The 19,240-nt window shown below is 39.2% G+C and overlaps 1 protein-coding gene across 1 annotated transcript; it reads left to right on the top strand.

Annotated features, from left to right (window-relative positions):
- The first annotated feature begins 6,143 nt into the window (after window positions 1-6,143).
- On the top strand, window positions 6,144-17,228 carry LOC118804339 (macrophage mannose receptor 1-like). Its single transcript, XM_036564826.1, has 5 exons — window positions 6,144-6,185; window positions 12,004-12,045; window positions 12,502-12,891; window positions 13,108-13,462; window positions 17,134-17,228. The coding sequence occupies exons 2-5, from the start codon at window positions 12,006-12,008 to the stop codon at window positions 17,135-17,137; spliced, it is 789 nt and encodes a 262-aa protein (XP_036420719.1). The 5' UTR covers window positions 6,144-6,185; window positions 12,004-12,005; the 3' UTR covers window positions 17,138-17,228.
- Window positions 17,229-19,240: the final 2,012 nt, after the last annotated feature.

The raw sequence follows: 19,240 nt of genomic DNA, 5'->3' as shown, positions 1-19,240 counted from the left end.
ACTAAACTACAGTTATTACTTTGTTATTACAGTTACATAAAGCATTACATTTCTATTCAATTTACATTCTGTATTGATGATAATAATAATAATAATAATAATAATAATAATAATAATCTTTATTTATAGAGCAGTTGTCATAACGTTCGCAGGTCTAAATGCTTTGTGAACAAGTGTGATAATGTTTTATGTAAAAGACAAGACAATGACAGATCAAGATAAAAACAAATAAAGAGGCATTGAAGTTAAAGAGATACGTTTTTAAATGTTTTTTTTTGTTTGTTTGTTTTTTTTTACATGTGAACTGGGCTTGAATGTCTAATAGGGGTTGGAATTGAGCTCCACAGTTTAAAAGAATAATAACTGAAAGAAGTCACCAAACATGTTCTTTTTTTTATAGAAGGTATTTCCATTACATGGTGGAGGTGTGATGTGATCTCTCTCTTTGTTTTTGTTGGGATCAGTGCTGCTGTCTTTTGTATGTGTTGTAGAGGATGTATTGTTTTCTTAAGAATCCCAATAAGAAGATCATTACAGTGATCAACTATGTGAGTAACAAACACATTTACATGTTTCTAAGTGTCACTCTGAGATAGAAAAGGCCAAACTTCGCAAATGATAAAAACAACTACTTCCATGACTGTATTTACATACAGGCTAAAACAGAGCTCAGATTACACCCAGGTTCAAGAAACCCTTATTAGTCCCAAACAGGGAAATTTCACCTCCGCATTTAACCCATCCGTGCAGTGAAACATCATATACACACTGGTGAGCACACACACACTAGGAGGCAGTGAGCACACTTGCCTGGAGCAGTGGGCAGCCCTATTCACGGCACCCGGGGAGCAGTTGGGGGTTAAGTGCCTTGCTCAAGGGCACCTCTGTCATGTACTGTTGGTTCAGGCGATCGAACCAACTTGACAGCCTGATTTAACATTATCTTAAGTGAAGTTTTATTTAAAAAAGCTCATTTTAAAACTTAGTAGTTTTGAGAAAACTATTTGATTGATTTTGTTTTTGGAAAGGTTGGATAAGAGCTGGAATGCAGCAGAACCACATTCCAGTTGTAGCGGGACAAAGTCACTGAAACCACCTAATTAATACAATAAAATACAAATATTTTAATTAATCTCAGGTTAGGGTTTACCCATTGACAGGGACCAGTAGATCATCTTAGTCAACCAATTACACCTACAGAGCCACAAGTAATATCTTTAATAATTGGTTATTTATTGATAGAACTATATTAGCACCAAATGATGGATTACAAAAGGTAAATATGCACTAAATATTATATTACCAGTTATGAAGAGAAACCAGAGGTATTAAATTCACCAAATGTACTGTAAATAGCTGAGACTCTAAATTATTACATGGCTTCAAGCAGAACAATACTAATGCTAGCATAGAACTGGCCAAGGTTTAGATAAAAGGGGAAACAGAGTCACAGCAAGGCTGAAATCATATAAAATGGCAGTCTTATGACCTGATGCTTCAGCCAAGCCATGGTGAGGTATGGCTCGCATTGAGGAAGAGCTGCTACTGCATGCATAGGTTGGAGAAGGGTCCGTGGGTCAAATTCAAAGCCACCAAAGGGGCGATGCTGGGGGCAATGATTCTAATCAGAACAAATTGGCATGTCGTCCTCTGGTGAGGAAGCTTGCTTGCAGGGGTTACTTGGTGAAGTCGTCCCCCACAGCCTTATGTGGGGGTTGCTGGAGCAGTCTCTTCATATGGATTTCAGTCAGCACTTTCAGTCAGTTTTATTTCTGTTTTTATACTATATTCGTAGTGACCTATTGTTGCCAATTAGACTTTCAAAATGAATTGATGAAACTTGCCAACAAACGTAGCTAGATGCGACTATTCAACAGTCTAGCAGTAACCAACACTTCAGGATTACAGAGTGAATGAACAGAATAAAAAACAAACGAAATGAAACAAAAAACAAATCTGCAGGCTAAAAGTGCAAACAAGAAAGGACAGCAGGCATCTTTTCTTGTTGTTTCTTTGTGGTTACAGGTTGGCTGTCTCACTCTCTTCAATCAACTGACTTAGCCTTCCCGTTTTTGTTTTAAAAGAAGACCTTTGAGGGGCAGAGCTAAGGTGGAGATTAGACAGGGACTTTTTTTTGTTGGTTTTGTGTCATATATGAATATGCAATTTCTTTGTCTGCTGGGCTGCTTAAGTTTCATCAGACAGTACTTTAGAGTTTCTGAGTGTGGTTAACACTTAAGTAAAAGAATATTAAAGACATGACATTTCATATATAAAACATTACTCTTTTCACACTGACTATTGTGACTATGGAGCTTACAGTATTACATAAAGCTACTTGCAAGGGACACTACTAAGGAGAGGAAATGATATGATTTTTCAAAATATCATAGTTCAAATTAGTATTAGATCAACATTAACATTTCTACACAATGCTTAAATGAAAAGTTACAGGATAACTAAGTAAAATAAATGAGTACATTATTACCAATATGTCGATATGCTGGTAGAAACTATGCTTAAAGTATATAGAGCAACCCAAGCTACAAACCTTAATGTCCTACTTCTAATAAAAACTACATTAAGACTTGAAAGAAAAACATATATCATTCATATCATGAAACCATGATTCAAAGAAACATATGTATTGCAAATTTCTCAAGAAAAAGAAAATAATAATTACATGAAATACAGTTACAAATGATCACAGATCAACACAGTAATCTAAATTAATGAAACTGGGTTACAATTCAAGAATCAAAATAACTATTGTGTAGGAAGTTTAGAATTAATTTAGCTTTGGAAGGATGAATTCATTCCTGACAATGTAGCATCTTAACAGTGACAGAGGTATTATTCACAGTTTGATTAAAGAGAGTCATTTGATTTAACATTTAATCAAAGACTGATGTTTCATCATTTGCCAGAGACTACAGAATGAAGCAGAGTTTTAAATTTCAGTCTGTAGCAAAGTGCTAAAGGAATTTAGGAATTTAAAAGAATTTCTAAAGTGTCTGCTAAGGGACTCATGAGGTCTCAACAGTCCCTCAACCCAGGTTGATTAGTGATGCCGTCTTGGACAAACTTATCTGTTCTAAGCCCAGGTCTCTTTCTATGTGGGGGGATGAGATGTGTGTATGTGTGAGAGGGGGGAAGGAATTTCCAAAAAGTCACAACTTATTTTCTATCCAGCATTTATTCAGGTTAGGTCTAAAGTCTCCTCAGGATGACATGAGGTTCCTTTTGATGTCGCACTTAAAATGTCAGTCAGAAGGGTCTCCAGACCTCTGGGTCAAAAGTAGAATGGTTCTGAGTTGAGAGCAGATATGGGGGTTGGGAGAAGTGTCTTTAGCACTCAGTCATAAATTTACTATTGGTTCCTCTTCCAGACGTCCTGACGCCTGAAGAAACTGTTTGTCCCTGAAGTAAAAGAAAGTTCTGCTTTGTTCAGAAAGTTCAGCTCAGTTTTTAAATTAAAAATAGCCAAGTACGCTACACAGGAGTGAAAGTCTAGATGAAAGAGCTCAGAGAAATCATGTATTGTTGTTGTATTTTGTACTAAAGTGTCCGCATGAAGCTAAATGTCTGTTCAAAAAATATCACTTTCTTCTGTTTTTCTTTCAGAAATGGATCAGAAGTGGATTTTTCTGCTTTTCAAAAAGGTCAATGTGTGTTTTATGTGCTATGATTTAATTCCAAAGTGTTTTGAGAGCCTTTTTATTTTCTTATTCTTAAACAATACTGTGTAACAGTCTCAGACACCTAAGCAAATTGTTTTAAATAATTTCTGATTGAATAAATAGTTACCATAAATAATCATGTGATTTTAACATAAATAGAAATACAAATGATTACAGTAAAAAGTTAACAATATTTTCAAAAAGTGGTTGATATTTTATGATCTTTTTTGAAGAACACAAGGTGAGTCTAAGATGTCTCGCTGATGACCCCAAATACTGCATAGGTTTGTTCAAATTAATCACCAGAAAAGTTCATTTGATTTAATGAAGTATTGATTTGCTGAAACAGGTACTGATTTTTTTTTTCTTTTTTTGATTTTTTTTTACCCAATTTTCTCCCCAAATTAGTCATCTTCAATTCCACCCGCTAGTTAGGACTCCCCCAATCACACGATGCTATCAACGCTAGGATGGTGAAGGCTAACACAGGCTTCCTCCAAGTCCTGTGAAGCTCCACCACATCTTTTCAAACTGCCGCTCACGCAATGTCATTGGACAGCCGAATACACTCAAAGGAAAGTGCCAACCACCAGATGCCTGTGTTGACCAGCATCGCGTTGAGTGATGGGGGGGGCGGGCACCCATACAGAGAGAACGAGGCCAGTTGTGATCTCTATGTAGCATCAGCCGATCTCCTGATGATAGGGCTAACGCTTAGACGGTTGTGCCACCTGGGAACTAATATTTATGAAGGGCTAACATGTGAGGTTTAAAATGGTTCAAAAAACACATTAAAATGCATATAAAATCCAACTTCTTATCTGTTGAACTTTTAACTTTTTTGAAATAAGGTTGTACAGAATTGGAGGTTTGTCATTTGAAAATAAGTAAAATTGCATTTAGACTCCAACTCCCAGAATGCACAAACTCTCAGCAGTCCACATATCCATGTTCTTGCTTGCCTGCTTATTGATTGTTGACACCTGTTGTATGGACCATATATATCTGCATCAGTTGTTTTTTTGCGAGGTATTGTATCAGCTACTACGCATTACACAGCCTTTGCTTTTCATGGTTGACTTTCCGGTTTGTGTTTCCGCTTGTTCTCTCGTTTATGACTTTAGCCTTATCCTTATGGACTCTGTTTGCTCTTCTGTATCGACCCTCGCCTGTTCTGTACCTTGACCAATTAGTCATAACAACACACAGTATACACATACATTGTTGTGCAAATTACTGACCATGAATAACCACCTAAATTGACGTCTTATTAATGCAGAATTGGCAGTATTTGATTCCTACAGGCCCTTGGTTTCATCAAGTGTGCTCTTTTGGAGTATTGCTGCTTTAGAATTAACAAGAGTTGAATACATGACTAATAATTCTAGATGTGCTCCATATTCTTAAGTGGACTTATAATCATCACTAATAAGATGGTAAAACTGTCCTAAACAGGGTTTTAATAAGGCAATTCGCACCACAAACTTAATAGTATTGCTTTATTTTGAAGGTCCACTGTAGATGCTTAGCCTGTCTTTAAATAGCATTACACTAAATAAGCATTAAATGCAACTAAGCTTGTGACCCACTTTTGGCTGTGGACATGCAGGAGGTGTAGCCATGCAGAGTGGCGTCACATGGATGCATGGGTTGTGTGTTACTAGTACAGAGTTGCTTGTGCTATTCTGTGCTGTGGGGCAGTTGGTGTGTTCTTTGTATTCCCCATGTGCGGACATTGTATGGTGAGATGTGACTTCCAGTGCATGTGAGCACAGCCGGTTACAGTAGAGATATGCCATCTCTCGTAACATGGCACTCTCTGCAAGCGTCCACAGCCAGCAATGGGTCACTACAATATTAAATGTTACGCTAACGGTAAACCCAACCCTATCTCAACTTCAACACAAAGCCTACACCTACGCCTAAATGTAACACTAACCATAATGATGCTAATAATCAACTATCACTAGACAGTTTGCTAGTAATTTAAGTATCAGTGGACCTTCAAAATAAAGCATGAACAAAAAGACTGAATGATTTTGTAATATAAATTTATGTTTCTTACAAGAGTCCAACTGATCAGCATTTCGTTGTTAATAATAGTTGAAAACAGTGGCTTCCAAGCTTGCATGTTGTATGTAATTTATATCAAAGATAAAAAAGAAAATGATGTTATCTGAACCACACTACTGGTCACATTTTCAGTGCCTACGGGGCCACAACATACTTTGCATGACTATATATATATATAAAATCTTTAATTAAAGTTAGAAACAAAAGATGTGTTGACAGACATTCATGCAAAGTCTGTTATGGCGCCACAGGCACTGAAACTGTAACCTGTAGTGTGGTTCAGATAACATCAGTTAGCAGGAATTCTAATGACACAGATGGGAGGGGTTAAAGTTGAAAGAGATGTACTGAGATGACAGAATACGAAGTCATATAGTGACAAGAAGCAAATCGAAGTACATGCAGAGTGGAAACTGAAGAACAAGCACACAGGTAGGATTCACATTCACTGACTTAAAATATATAACAAATTAGCTTTGTTATATATTTTATTTACTTTTTTAGCATTTATAGCAGAAACTAAGACAGGTAAACGAGAATTGTATGATAAAATGATTGCAAGACCTTATCAAGACCATGCCATTCAAGTCAAGAATAAGTCCAAATTTGAAGAAGACCAAGTCAAGATCGAGACCCCAAAACACCTAACCCTGTTTGAGATTAAGTCTAACTAGTCTTTTAGTGTTTCTAGTCAATATTTCTTGCAGTTTCATGTGGGAAAACAAGAGTAAAGCTCATATACATTTAATTTCTATTCAATTTACATTCTTTATTGATGGATTCATGTCTGCACCTCTGATATTTTTTTAGTTTGTTTTATTTCTGGAATTGACTCAACCATGGCAAAAATGTCTATATTGTTATTTGCATATTTCTTAGAGTGGTTTCATATTTTGAAGAGTGTTTGAGTAGTTTGAGCATGAGAGTCAACTTTTAGATTATCATATGTAAGGTTTTAAAAATTGTAAAACTTACTAGATTTGACAGAAATGGTATAGGCATGGTTGGATATATGCTGGAACTCACTGGAACCACATTCCAGGTGTGAAAGTCTAGATGGAAAAGCTCAGACCTCAAAATTCTATTTTTATATAGAAACGGAAAACTGATTTGTGTTTTCATAGGTAATCAAGCAGGATTGTTAATATAAAGAAAAGTGCAGTTGTGCTGTCTGTTTTATGTGAGTACCTGTATCTCTGTGATTATGACTTGTTGGATTTTTATGGTTGAAAATTTCCCTCAGTTTAAAATGTCCTTTCTAACTTAGCATGTTTGTTAATACAACAGAAATGTAAGATAATGACTGATTTAGCATGCCAGTGAGGCCATGCTTTGAACCATTCATTGAGAGCTAGCTCAGTACTGAAATATATACTTATCTATAATAAATGTTTTTGATAGCCAATGTTCTTGATAGATCAGTTCTTGAAAAGCAGAGTTGCATTAGTGTGGAGCTGACCCCTACACTTTGTAGTTTTCATCATCGTCGTTAACCGCTTAGTCCAGATAGGGATGTGGTAGCAGTTGGGAGAGCAGAGAATCCCAGACGACCCTGTCCCCCGCAACTTCCTCCAGCTCATTCCTGGGGACCCTAGAGATATAATCCCTCCAGCGCGTCCTAGGACAACCCCGGGGTCTTGTCCTGGTAGGCTGTGCCTGGTACACCCCCACTGGGAGGCATCCAGGGGGCATCCGGATCAGACGCCCGAACCACCTCAGCTGGCTCCTGTCAATGCGGAGGAGTAGCAGCTCTACTCTGAGCTCCTCCCAGATGTCCAAGCTCCTCATCCTATCAAATAGAGTGTAGCCCGCCACCTTGCGAAGAAAGCTAATTTCCGCCGCTTGTATTCGTGATCTCATTCTTTCGGTCATTACCCACAGCTCATGACCGTAGGTGAGGGCCTTATGGCTCAGCTCCCTCTTCACCACTACAGTCCGGTACAGTGACCGCATTACTGCTGCCGCCTGTCCCAGCCTGCGGACGATCTCATCCCTCTTCCCATCACTCGTGAGCAAGACCCCGAGATACTTAAACTCCTCCACCTGGGGCAAGTCCTTTCCCCCTACCTGGAGTGGGCATGCCATCCTTTTCAGGGCTAAGACCATGGACTCAGACGTGGAGGTATCTGCATACCAACCGCTTCACACTCAGCTGCAAACTGCTCCAGTGCGCACTGGAGGCATCCATGTGATCCAGCCAAAAGAACAACATCTTCTGCAAATAGCAGAGACGCCACCCTTCGGCCTCCACACATAATGCCCTCCTGACCATGGCTATGCCTTGACACCCTGTCCATGAATATCACGAACAGGAGTGGAGACAGGGCACAACCCTGGTGAAGTCCAACGTTAACACTGAAAGAGTCCGACTTAATGCCGAGTATACGAACATAGTTCTCACTCCGGGAGTACAGAGATTGAATGGCCCGGAGTAGCAGCCCCGGCACCCCATACACCCGGAGGACCTCCCACAAGATATCTCGGGGAACATGGTCGTAAGCCTTTTCCAAATCCACAAAACATGTAGCAAATTCCCATGCCCCCTCAACAATCCGTGAGAGGGTGAAAAGCTGGTCCATTGTTCCACAGCCAGGACGGAATCCACATTGTTCCTCCTCAATCCGAGGTTCAACTATCAGTTGAAGTCTCCTTTCTAGCACCTTGGCATAGACTTTCCCAGGGAGGCTGAGCAGTGTGATACCCCAATAGTTGGCACACACTCTCTGGTCCCCTTTCTTAAAAATAGGCACCACGACCCCGGTCTGCCTGTCCAAGGGTACCGTTCCCGAAGTCCGTTGAATATTGCAGAGGCGTGCCAGCCATGACAGCCCCACAATATCCAGAGCTTTAAGCATCTCCGGACGAATCTCATCCACCCCCGGTGCCTTGCCACTGAAGAGCTTGCCATCTACCTCAGTGACCTCCACCAGGGAAATGGAGCTTGACACGCCAGAAGCCTCTGGCCCCATATCTCCCAGATTAAGGAGTTCCTCAAAGTGCTCCTTCTACCGACCGACAATATCCTCATTTGAAGTCAGAGCTTCCCCACCCCTGCCAAATACAGCTGGGGCGCAGCCACCCCATCCGCTCCTGAGTCGCCGGACAGTCGTCCAGAACCTCCTTGAGGCCGACCGAAAGCCTTTTTCCATGGCTTCTCCAAACTCCTCCCACCCCCTGGATTTTGCTTCTGCAACCATTGCGGCTGCCACCTTTTTCGCCTGTCGGTACCTGCTGAGTTGGGAGTCCTTCAGGCCATCCAGTCCCTAAAGGCCTCTTCCTTCAGCTTGACAGCCTCCCTCACCCCTGGTGTCCACCAGGGGGTTCTTGGGTTACCACCCTGACAGGCACCAACAAGCTTTTGGCCACAGCTACGCATGGCAGCTTCCACAATGGAGGTTTTGAACAGGGTCCATTCAGACTCCATGTCCCCTATCTCCTCCGGGACACGAGAAAAGCTCTCCCAGAGGTGGGAATCTTTCCGAACAGGGGCCTCCGACAGTCGTTCCCAGCACACCCTCACTATTCGCTTGGGCCTACTGGGTCTGACCATCGTTCTTCCCTGCCATCTGATCCAACTCACCACCAGATGGTGATCGGTTGACAGCTCAGCACCTCTCTTCACCCGAGTGTCCAGAACATATGGTCCCAAGTCAGATGAAACGACAACAAAGTCAATCATTGACCTATGACCCAAGGAGCTCTGGAACCATGTACACTTATGAACATCCTTGTGTATGAAACTTGATGTTCGTTATGGACAATCCATGCCTGGCACAGAAGTCCAATAACAATTCACCATTCAGGTTTAGATCGGGCAGGCTGTTCTTCCCAATCACGCCTCTCCAGGTCTCCCACAGTCATTGCCAACATGAGCATTGAAGTCTCCCAGTAAGACTATGGAGTCTGTAGGTGGGACCCTTTCCAGAACACTGCCCACTTGCTCCAAGAAGGTCAAATACTCCGACCTGCTGTTTGGTGCATAAGCACACACAACAGTCAGAGTTTTCCTCTCTGCGATTTTAATTCACATTGAGGCGACCCTCTCGTCCACCAGGACAAACTCCAACTGCATGGCTGCCAGCCGGGGACTCGTGAGTATCCTCACACCCGCCCGGCACCTCTCATACTGTGCAACTCCGGAGTAGGAGAGGGACCAACCCCTATCAAGGAGTTTGGTTCCAGAGTCGACACTGTGGGTGGAGGTGAGCCCAACTATATCTAGTTGGTACCTCTCAACCTCCCGCACAAGCTCCGGCTCCTTCCCCCCCAGTGAGGTTACATTCCATGTACCAAGAGACAGTTTCTGCCGCAGGGGCCTAGGCCACCAGGGGCCCCCCGCAATCTCTCACTGCCTATACAGCACTGCACCGCTCCCCCATGCTGGACCTTGCGGGTGGTGGGCCCACTTTGTAGTTTTTCAATGGTTAAAAACCTGTTTGGATTCCTGAATGTTATTTAGTTTAGCAATACTTTCTAAGAAAGTCCGACTATATGCCACATGTTTTTATATGGTGCTGTTAGTTTTACTTTCAACAACAAAAAAAAATTATAAGCCTCTTATTTTATCAATAAGATTTTATCAAAGTCAGTGATGTTTTTAAACATTCAGAGAGCCAGATTTTCTTTTTTTTCTAGCTGCCTTTAATAAAATTATTAACTTCTTAATTCTTAATTTCTTTTTGTATTTCCTTCTGTATTTGTATCTATATTAAAAAAAAACAAAACAAAAAAAAAACAAAAAAAACAAACTAAACTTCAGTCGCAAAGAAACTGTAAAAAGGAGAATTTCTGGTGTTTAATCAAGACATTCATATGTACACTCATGAGTATTTGAATTTAAAATTATATGCAGAATTTGAATGTTTTTTGTTCTTTCAGCTTTAACAAAAAAAAATGAAGGAAGTATATTAGTTCATATTTGTGTATAGTTGTACATTTTATGTAACAATTACAAAATTATCTCTTTGAAGATAAATATTTGTAATAATAAACAAATAACTAGTTGTGCCACACTTCGCACTAACAGCTACAATCAAGCGTTTGTGATAACTTGCAATGAGTCTTTTGTATCGCTGAATTGTTTTAATTTGGCTACACTGGAGGGTTTCGAGCATGAACTGCCTGGTTAAGGTCTTGCCACAGCATCTCAATGGAATTCAAGTCAGGACTCGGCCACTCCAAAACATTAATTTTGTTTCTTTTTGAGCCATTCAGAGGTGGACTTGCTTGTGTACTTCGGATCACTGTCCTGCTGCATAACCCAACTGTGCTTGAGCTTTAGGTCACAAACTGACAGGCAGACATTCTCCTTCAAAATTTTCTGATAGAGAGCAAATTCATGGTTTCATCAATTATGGCAAGTCCAGGTCCTGCAGAAGCAAACCAACTTCACAGACCATTACGCTACCACCACCATGTCCGACTGCTGATATGATGTCCTTATGGTGGAACACAGTGTTAGCTTTTCAACAGATGTAATGGGACCCATGTCTTCCAAAAAGTTTCATCTTTGGCTCATCAGTCCACAGAATATTATCTCAAAAGTCTCAGGGGACATTTAGAAGTTTTTTGGCAAATGGGAGACGGGCCTTTGTGTTCTATTTGGTCAGCAGTGGTTTGCACCTTGCAGCTCTCCCATTGATGACATTTTGGCCTTGTGTCTTTCTTATTGTGAAATCGTATGTATTGATGTTAAATGAGGCAAGTGAGGCCTGCAGTTCTTTAGCTCATCTGGATTGTTTTGTGACCTCCTGGATGAATCGTTGATGCGCTGTTGGTGAAAATTCGGTAGGTAGGTTCACCACTGTTCCACGTTTTCTCCATTTGAGGATAATGGCTCTCAGTGTGGTTTGCTTGAGTCCCTGAACCTTAGGAAGAATGGCTTTGTAACCCTTTAAGTACTGGTAGAATTTAGTGACTTTGTTTCCCGTCTGTCTTTGAAGTCTCTTTTTTGAGGCTTCATGTAATCATGCTTGGGAGTGCCTAGTGAAACTGAACCTAATTGTTAATTGAGTTTGGTTGATTTATTAGCTAAGGGGTCAATAGGGTCAGGTAGGGCTGAACAGATTTTGTCCTTCAGTACCTGAAATCATCATTTATAAATGGCCTTTTGTGTTTACTTGGATTATCTTTTTCTAGTAATAAAAGTATTGATCTGAAATATTCAAGTGTGACAAATATGCAAAATCGGGAAGAGGCAAATACTTTTTCACAGCACTGTACAAAAATTATTCTTTTGTCTTTCTTTCAGAAATGGATCCAGAATGGGTTTCTGTTCTCTTCCTCATCTCAGGTCAGTGTGTGTTTATGTGTCTTTAAGGCTGTATATCAAAAAAAGTACTAGATATTTTATGATCTGGTTTGAAGAACACTGGTTTAGTTCCGGATGTCTCTTTGATGCCCCCAGACATCCTACAGGTTTGTTCAAATTAATCACAAGCACAGTTAATTTTATAAAGAATTGAACAGATACTGGATCATAACTACAAATAACACTGGACTGCCATGAATGGAGGTTTGGAAATGCTTCAACAAACACATTAATGTATATAAAATCACTACTTGTTTTATTAACATTATCTGTATTTTTTATATTTGTGTAGAGCAGGTAAATTACTACTGGCTAGTTAAATATTATTTTTTCTTTTCCACAGTACTATATGTGGTTCTCTGCTGTGAGCATCTTACTTGTTTGCTGCCCCAGTTTATCATCACTTAATAATGAGGCTCTTTCTCACGTTCTTCACAGCTGTCTGTGGTGTTTCTGCATACATTCCTCATAGATCTCACTTTGTGAATGAGAGCAAAACCTGGACCGAAGCTCAGAGCTACTGCAGACAGAACTACACTGATCTGGTCACCATCACCACCATGGAGGAGATGAAGAGGCTGAATGCTACTCTGAAAGATAAAACTAGAAGCTTTGTGTGGATCGGTCTAGACAGAGGGAACACTGGGAAATGGCTGTGGTCTCTGGCAGATGAAAGTTTCTACAGGAAGGGAAACACTTACCGAAACTGGGAGAGCGGAGAGCCAAATAATCTTTTGGGAATTCAATACTGTGTTGCAATGTTGAAAGATACTGGAACCTGGAATGATGAAAGATGTGACAAACCATATACTTTTGTGTGTTTTGACAGTAAGAACATCCATATCCTTGTTAATAGGTGACATGATCAGTTTATCAACCGGGCCGTAAAAAATACTGATTTCTGATCAGCTAATGTGTGTAGCATCAGTGTGTCCAGTGTTTTTCTGTGGGTTATAAAGATTGAAACATATGTAATGATTAATAATTCAATAATTTAATTTATTCCAATTAATTATTTTTTAAATTAATTTGAATGTCTTTCAGAAAATAAGATGAACACTGATAGATACATATTGATTAATGAGACAAAGAGCTGGCGTGACGCTCAGAGCTACTGCAGAGAACATCACACAGACTTGGCCAGTGTGAGGAACCAGACTGAGAACCAGCAGATCTGGAATTTTGCTAAATATTCAATCAGCCTGTGTGTTTGGATCGGCCTGTTCAACGACTCCTGGAAGTGGTCAGATCAGAGTACCTCCTCATTCAGATACTGGAGGTCTGACCAGCCAGACAATGTGGGTGGAAATGAGAACTGTGCTATAGTTGGTATGGCTGACCAGGGCCAGTGGCAAGATGTGAAATGCGGAACAATTAATCCATTCATCTGCCATGCAGAGTGAGTAATATTACACTTATTCAACAATGTGGTCATTTATTCAGTTTAGTTTGTTCACCATTTGAATTATATTTGTTATTGTTTACTGTAAAACCCTCAGATAAACTTAAGCCCAGTGTGACTGTCTGACCATTTGCTCTAACCACACTGAAATGATAATTTTAGTGGTGCACAGATACATCAACATTGATGCCTGTTTACATCAAAATTAACTATAAACACATGATGTAAATGTTAATATTGACAAATATTAAATATTAAATTTGACAAATAAATTATTGCTGTAAAATGTTTCATTCTGCACAAATTCAAATCATAATTATAAAATGTCATTAGAAAGTTCATTTTGGAAGTTTTACTTTGAAAATCAATTTCCTTTAAAACAAACACCAACAATGAAGCCCTTATAGTTCATAAAACTAAACAACATTTCAAAGCATTTTTTGCTGTTTACGACATGAAATTTAACTGCATATTAAGTATTAATATAACTTGCATTAAATAAACTGATATTAAGAAATTACATTCTCAGAATAGGTTAACTTTTTTGTCATACACTCTTAAAAAGATGGTTCTTCAGGGGTTCTTGAGTAAAGGAAATAGTTCTTTATAGAACCATGAACACTTAAAGAAGCTTTTGCATGGTTAAAAGGTTTCTTTACATTATGAAAGTGTTCTTCAGACTGATGAAGAACATGCTATAAATGGTTCTATACAGAACCTTTCTGAAAAGTGTTCTATATAGCACCAAAAGGGTTTTTCTATTATTACAAGCTTGACATCATAACAATAGCTGATCTCTTTTTGGTGCTATATAAAAACTATACAAAACTATCTACAGCACATTCTCCAACAATCTGAAGAACGTTTTCACAATGCAAAGTTAAAAGACACTTACTAGTCCCACAACAGGGAAATTTCACCCCCACATTTTAACCCATCGGTGTAGTGAAACACAACACACACACACATTAGGGGGCAGTGAGCACACTTGCCCAGAACAGCAGGCAGCCCTATCCACAGCACCTGAGGAGCAGTTGGAGGTTAGGTGCCTTGCTCAAGGGCACTTCAGTCACATACTCTCGGCTCTGGGGATCAAACTGGCAACCTTCCGGTCACAAGGCTGGTTACCTAACCTCCAGCACATGACTGCCCCCCAAAGCTCTGTGTGGTTGAATTGGCCAGGAATCAGACTGGGTGTCCCGCGTCGCAGAATTATACCACTAAACCACCAATGCAAGGACAAAGAATGCAATGCAAACCAATGCAAAGAACCCTTTAATCATGTAAAGAGTTCTTTGAGTGTTCATGGTTCTATATAGAACCATTTTCTTTACTAAACAACCCTTAAAGAACCACAGTTTGTAAGTGTGTACACAATGGATGTTCTCATTAATCTTTTTCCATCATGCTTTTTCCTGATTAAAAACAATTTTGTCTTGTTAACATGAGTGTTGGCAGTGCTATGACTAATTCATGGTTTAGTTTCTTAAACATGACATTTGACTAAGACTCAATATAAAGAAACAGTACAAACAGTAATTTGAAAAAAAAAGGATTTGCACTTAATGCTTTAGAATATTCCAGAAAGTCTGTATTTTTGTTGTTGTTTGGGGGATATTATACACAGAGGCATCTACCAAATATCCTGTCCAGTGCAAACAGTATTAAGGTGTTAGCAGTAAAGAAAGGGGATAAGAAAAGAAAACACCGTGCAATTCACAACTCACAAAAGACTCATTTAAGAGATAAACAGGAGTGCAGATCTAGTTTGACAAGTCAGGGACCAAAGTCAGGAGGCCGTACAGCTTTCAAACATTAAAATGTACTTAAACATTTACTTGAACATCCAGGATGTAATTGAACTTGGTGAACCAAGTAGTCTTACGGCTACTCATATTATGTCACTGTATCTAGTGTTATATCTGTCAATATTAAAACAATCAATATTTTTATAATTAACTGGAGTAATATACAGGGTGTCCCAAAAATAGTGAAACACCCATATAAAATGAAAATGGATTGGCAAATGGTGATCCAATTTTAGACACAAACTGTGAAGGAAGGGGGAAACCTGTTAGGTCACCAATGTGGCAGCCATCTGAGGTATATTAATAACTTTATAAAAGAAGGCAAAAACACTCTTAAACTTCCAGTATAAGCTGAGGTCTGAAGTTCCATGTGGTCCTTTTTTGCAGGGGTTTGGAATGTTTAAATCAAGGGGGCCCCCTGGTCCAGAGGCCCCAGAGGCAGTAGTTCTCTCCCTCTCTTAGTTCCAAATAGATGAGGTAATTTTAAAAAGAACCCTATGTTCTGTCTTCTGTTTCAACAACAAGTCCAATATATAAGCTGTTGGCTATAGTGGTCTGGAGGGGACACTTAGAATTGGCACGGATCCTCTCTCAGGTACTTTATAGTGCTTGATTTGATACTGTTTTACTTTGTAATAAACATCTTACAAGGAAAACAGTGTCAGCGGAGTCTCCTTCATCATCTTCACATCATCGCTACTTAATAAACAACACATCTTAAATGCCACCATCTTGGATCCAACTTTAGTTTTACAAATGGGAAGGTAGGTGTGTGACACATCAACCTGGTAGAGAATCTCAATACAAAATCAGTGATGTACTTCATGTCAACATAACTTTATTTGTTCTCAGATTAAAACCATGATTTTATGTGAAAACACACAGATCCAAATCTAAAGGGGTTAAATCAGGAGAATATGATGGCCGCTCGAATGGACCCCTATGACCAATCCACTTTTGGGGAAACTACACATCAAGACTTCAGATGAGGCAAACCTGTTCAATGAGGGTTTGTTTCCGACCAGTATCAGTACTTCTGGTTGTTGACCTCACCATTCACAAAGAAATTTGCTTCGTCATTGAGCAGCAGCTAATAGGGAAAATGAGGGCTTGTGTGAAGTTGCTGTGTCACCCATTCTGCAAATTCTATCTGATGGTCTGGGTCATCCTCGGTCAGGTGTTGCAGCATCTGAATTTTGTAAGGGTGCCATTTATGGTTAGACAAAATTAGTTGAATTGAGGCATGGCTAACCCCACATTCCAGACACAGATGATGGGTGCTATGGTGTGGGCTCTTGCTGAATGAGGCCAGAACAGCAGTTGCTGTTGCTACATCCATAGCGTTTTTTGGTCGTCCAACTTTCGGTTTATTGGCAACAGAGCCTGTTTCTTAGAATTTGGCAAGAATTTTGGCAACTTTTAACAAGAAAATGAATAAAATTATGTTGACACAAAAGCACACCATTGTTTTCTGGTGGAATTCTCTACCTGTTTGATGTGTCAAACTCCTACCTTTCCATTTGTAAAACTGAATTTGAATACAAGATGGTGGCATTCAAGATGGCCACCATGTTGGTGACATGGTCTAACAGGTTTCCCCCTTCCCCCATAGCTTGTGTCTAAAATTCTAACACCATCTGCCAAATCGTCAACAAACATGGTAGATGTTGAGAGACCTAAAGGGTTCTGAATTGGTAATGGATGTCCCTATGAAGGACAGGGACATGTGTCTCCATCACTGCTTTATTTTTACGAGTGTACAAAGGATTTTTGTATCCTGGTGTACTTTTGAACTCATGAGCCAACTTAGAATGTGGCCTTCAGTGTCTAAATTATCAACTGACCTTTTTCGATCTCCAGATAAGCTGATCTTGATCAATCAGAATCTGACCTGGAGAGAAGCTCTGAGATACTGCAGAGATCATCATGTGGATCTGGTCTCAGTTCACTCTGAGGAGATCCAGCTCTGGGTGAAGGAGGTGGCACAGAAAGCCTCCACTGAACATGTGTGGCTGGGTCTGCGTCACACCTGCACTCAGGGTTTCTGGTACTGGGTGAGTGGCTTTTCCATCTGCTATGAGAACTGGACTCCAGGTAACGGGACAGTAGGAGAAGACTGCAGCTCTGTAGAGAGAACTGGAGCAGTGCAGTCTAGAGGAGGTCAGCAGTGGGTCAGCCTGCCTGAAGACCAGAAACTCAACTTCATCTGCACCACCTATGAAGGTTAGTTGCTATTCATGTTACTGGAATTCTGCTGTACTTTGCAGTTGTAAACTTTCTTTTTTGTCTTTCTCTTCCCAACAATGAAGACTGAAACCAGGGCATTCCTCTTCCATAACCATCATCAGCAGATCTACAGTTTTATACATTTTATTTGCTTTCCTTGATAGTGAGAGTTACACTGGTCTACTAATATGAATGTTTAATATAGTCCTGTGTGTTTGGTGTACAGGTTCAACCTTTTTTCATCTATTTAAGTTACAGTGGGCCTCATTTCTGAACCACATTTAGAATGCAATAAAATGTAAGCATTGATTGTTCATAAAATAATATTTACCATTCTGTATGCCAGTTTGTGTATCTTCATATGTAGTCATAAGGAATTTCAAGTGTAATTGTCTTATTTTTATTATTTTATTCTAAAACAAAAGTAAAAAATGCATTTCATTTGAAGTCTTTACAAGCTTATCTTTATCATTTATGTATTTACACACACATGTACTGTTTGCTTTCCTCTCTCCATGTAGGGAAAGGTTATCAGTTTATTTAAAAAATAATATACATTGGTGACATCTCAGTGTCTTGATTTGTCAATAAAGCCTGATTCAGACTCCTGTAAATGGTGTATTCGCTGTGCATTATGCTTTATTCATTCTGAACTGTATTAATAAAAAAGTGGAAGTGTATCAATAAATGCTTTATTAATATCTTGTTATGCAAATCACTGGGCAGGAATAACTACCTAAATCCACATCTCATTAGAATAGAATTGACATTTGATTTCCACAGGGTCTAGGTAACACAGTTTTTCTTCTATTGGAATTTATTGCTGATTTAAATCTAATAAAAGTTGAAATAGTCACTAATAATTAAATATGTCTTGTATAATTTAAAATATATTATATACCCAGATTCTAATTAGATGAGGGTTAGACAGGGTTTCAAGTCAATGTGCAGCACGAATATACTAGTACCACTTCATTTTGCAGGTCTACTGTGGATGATTTGTAGACGTTCAGCCTTTCTTTAAGTAGCATTGAATTAAATATCTATTAAATGCAACTGAACTGGAAGTTGTGTATGAAAGATTTTACTGAATCTACCCAAACCCTAAACCTAACACTAACCTCAGCTTCAACACAAAACTGACATGTTTTCCAAACCTAACTTCTAAACCTAACCATACTGTTGTTAAAAAACTATTAAGTATCACTAGAAAGTTTCTTAATAATTCACATATCTGTAGATTATCTATAGAGGACCAAGCAAAATAAAGCATGACCAAAAGACTAAATACTTTAATGATATACCAGTATGTGTTTCCTATAAGAGTCCAATTGATCAGCAATTGGATGTTAAAAATGGTTGAATATATATATATATATATATATATATATATATATATATATATATATATATATATATATATAAAATCATTAAATTAGTGAAATTGTTTTATTTTGACCAGATCCTGCAGTGAATGTTGTTCACCATCCACCTCATTTTAAAAATACTGATCAGTAGACTTCAGCTTATCATACTTGCAAATGACCTCATAGATGCCTCTTTGTACCCACTGCGTGTAAATATATGCAAAATATGGGGACTTTCCCTAAACTAGCATGTCACTGGTATTTCCGTTTGCAAGACGACAGCTTGTGTTTTATGTCCTGTACATCAGTGGTGGGGGCCAACAGATCCCTCTTGGTTAATGATGTATGATCAGGAATTAACGTTTAAAACAAAA

Source organism: Colossoma macropomum, unplaced genomic scaffold (genome assembly GCF_904425465.1).
Source record: "Colossoma macropomum unplaced genomic scaffold, Colossoma_macropomum, whole genome shotgun sequence".
NCBI classification, from domain to species: domain Eukaryota; kingdom Metazoa; phylum Chordata; class Actinopteri; order Characiformes; family Serrasalmidae; genus Colossoma; species Colossoma macropomum.
Note: the sequence above shows the minus strand (reverse complement) of the source record. Positions and strands in the feature narration are given on the sequence as shown.

Excerpts from the sequence above, each read along its gene's own strand:
- LOC118804339 (XM_036564826.1), top strand. The coding sequence starts at position 12,006 with ATGGATCCAGAATGGGTTTCTGTTCTCTTCCTCATCTCAG. Across the intron at positions 12,046-12,501 it reads TGTTCTCTTCCTCATCTCAG|CTGTCTGTGGTGTTTCTGCA; the intron begins GTCAGTGTGTGT and ends CGTTCTTCACAG. Across the intron at positions 12,892-13,107 it reads TACTTTTGTGTGTTTTGACA|AAAATAAGATGAACACTGAT; the intron begins GTAAGAACATCC and ends AATGTCTTTCAG.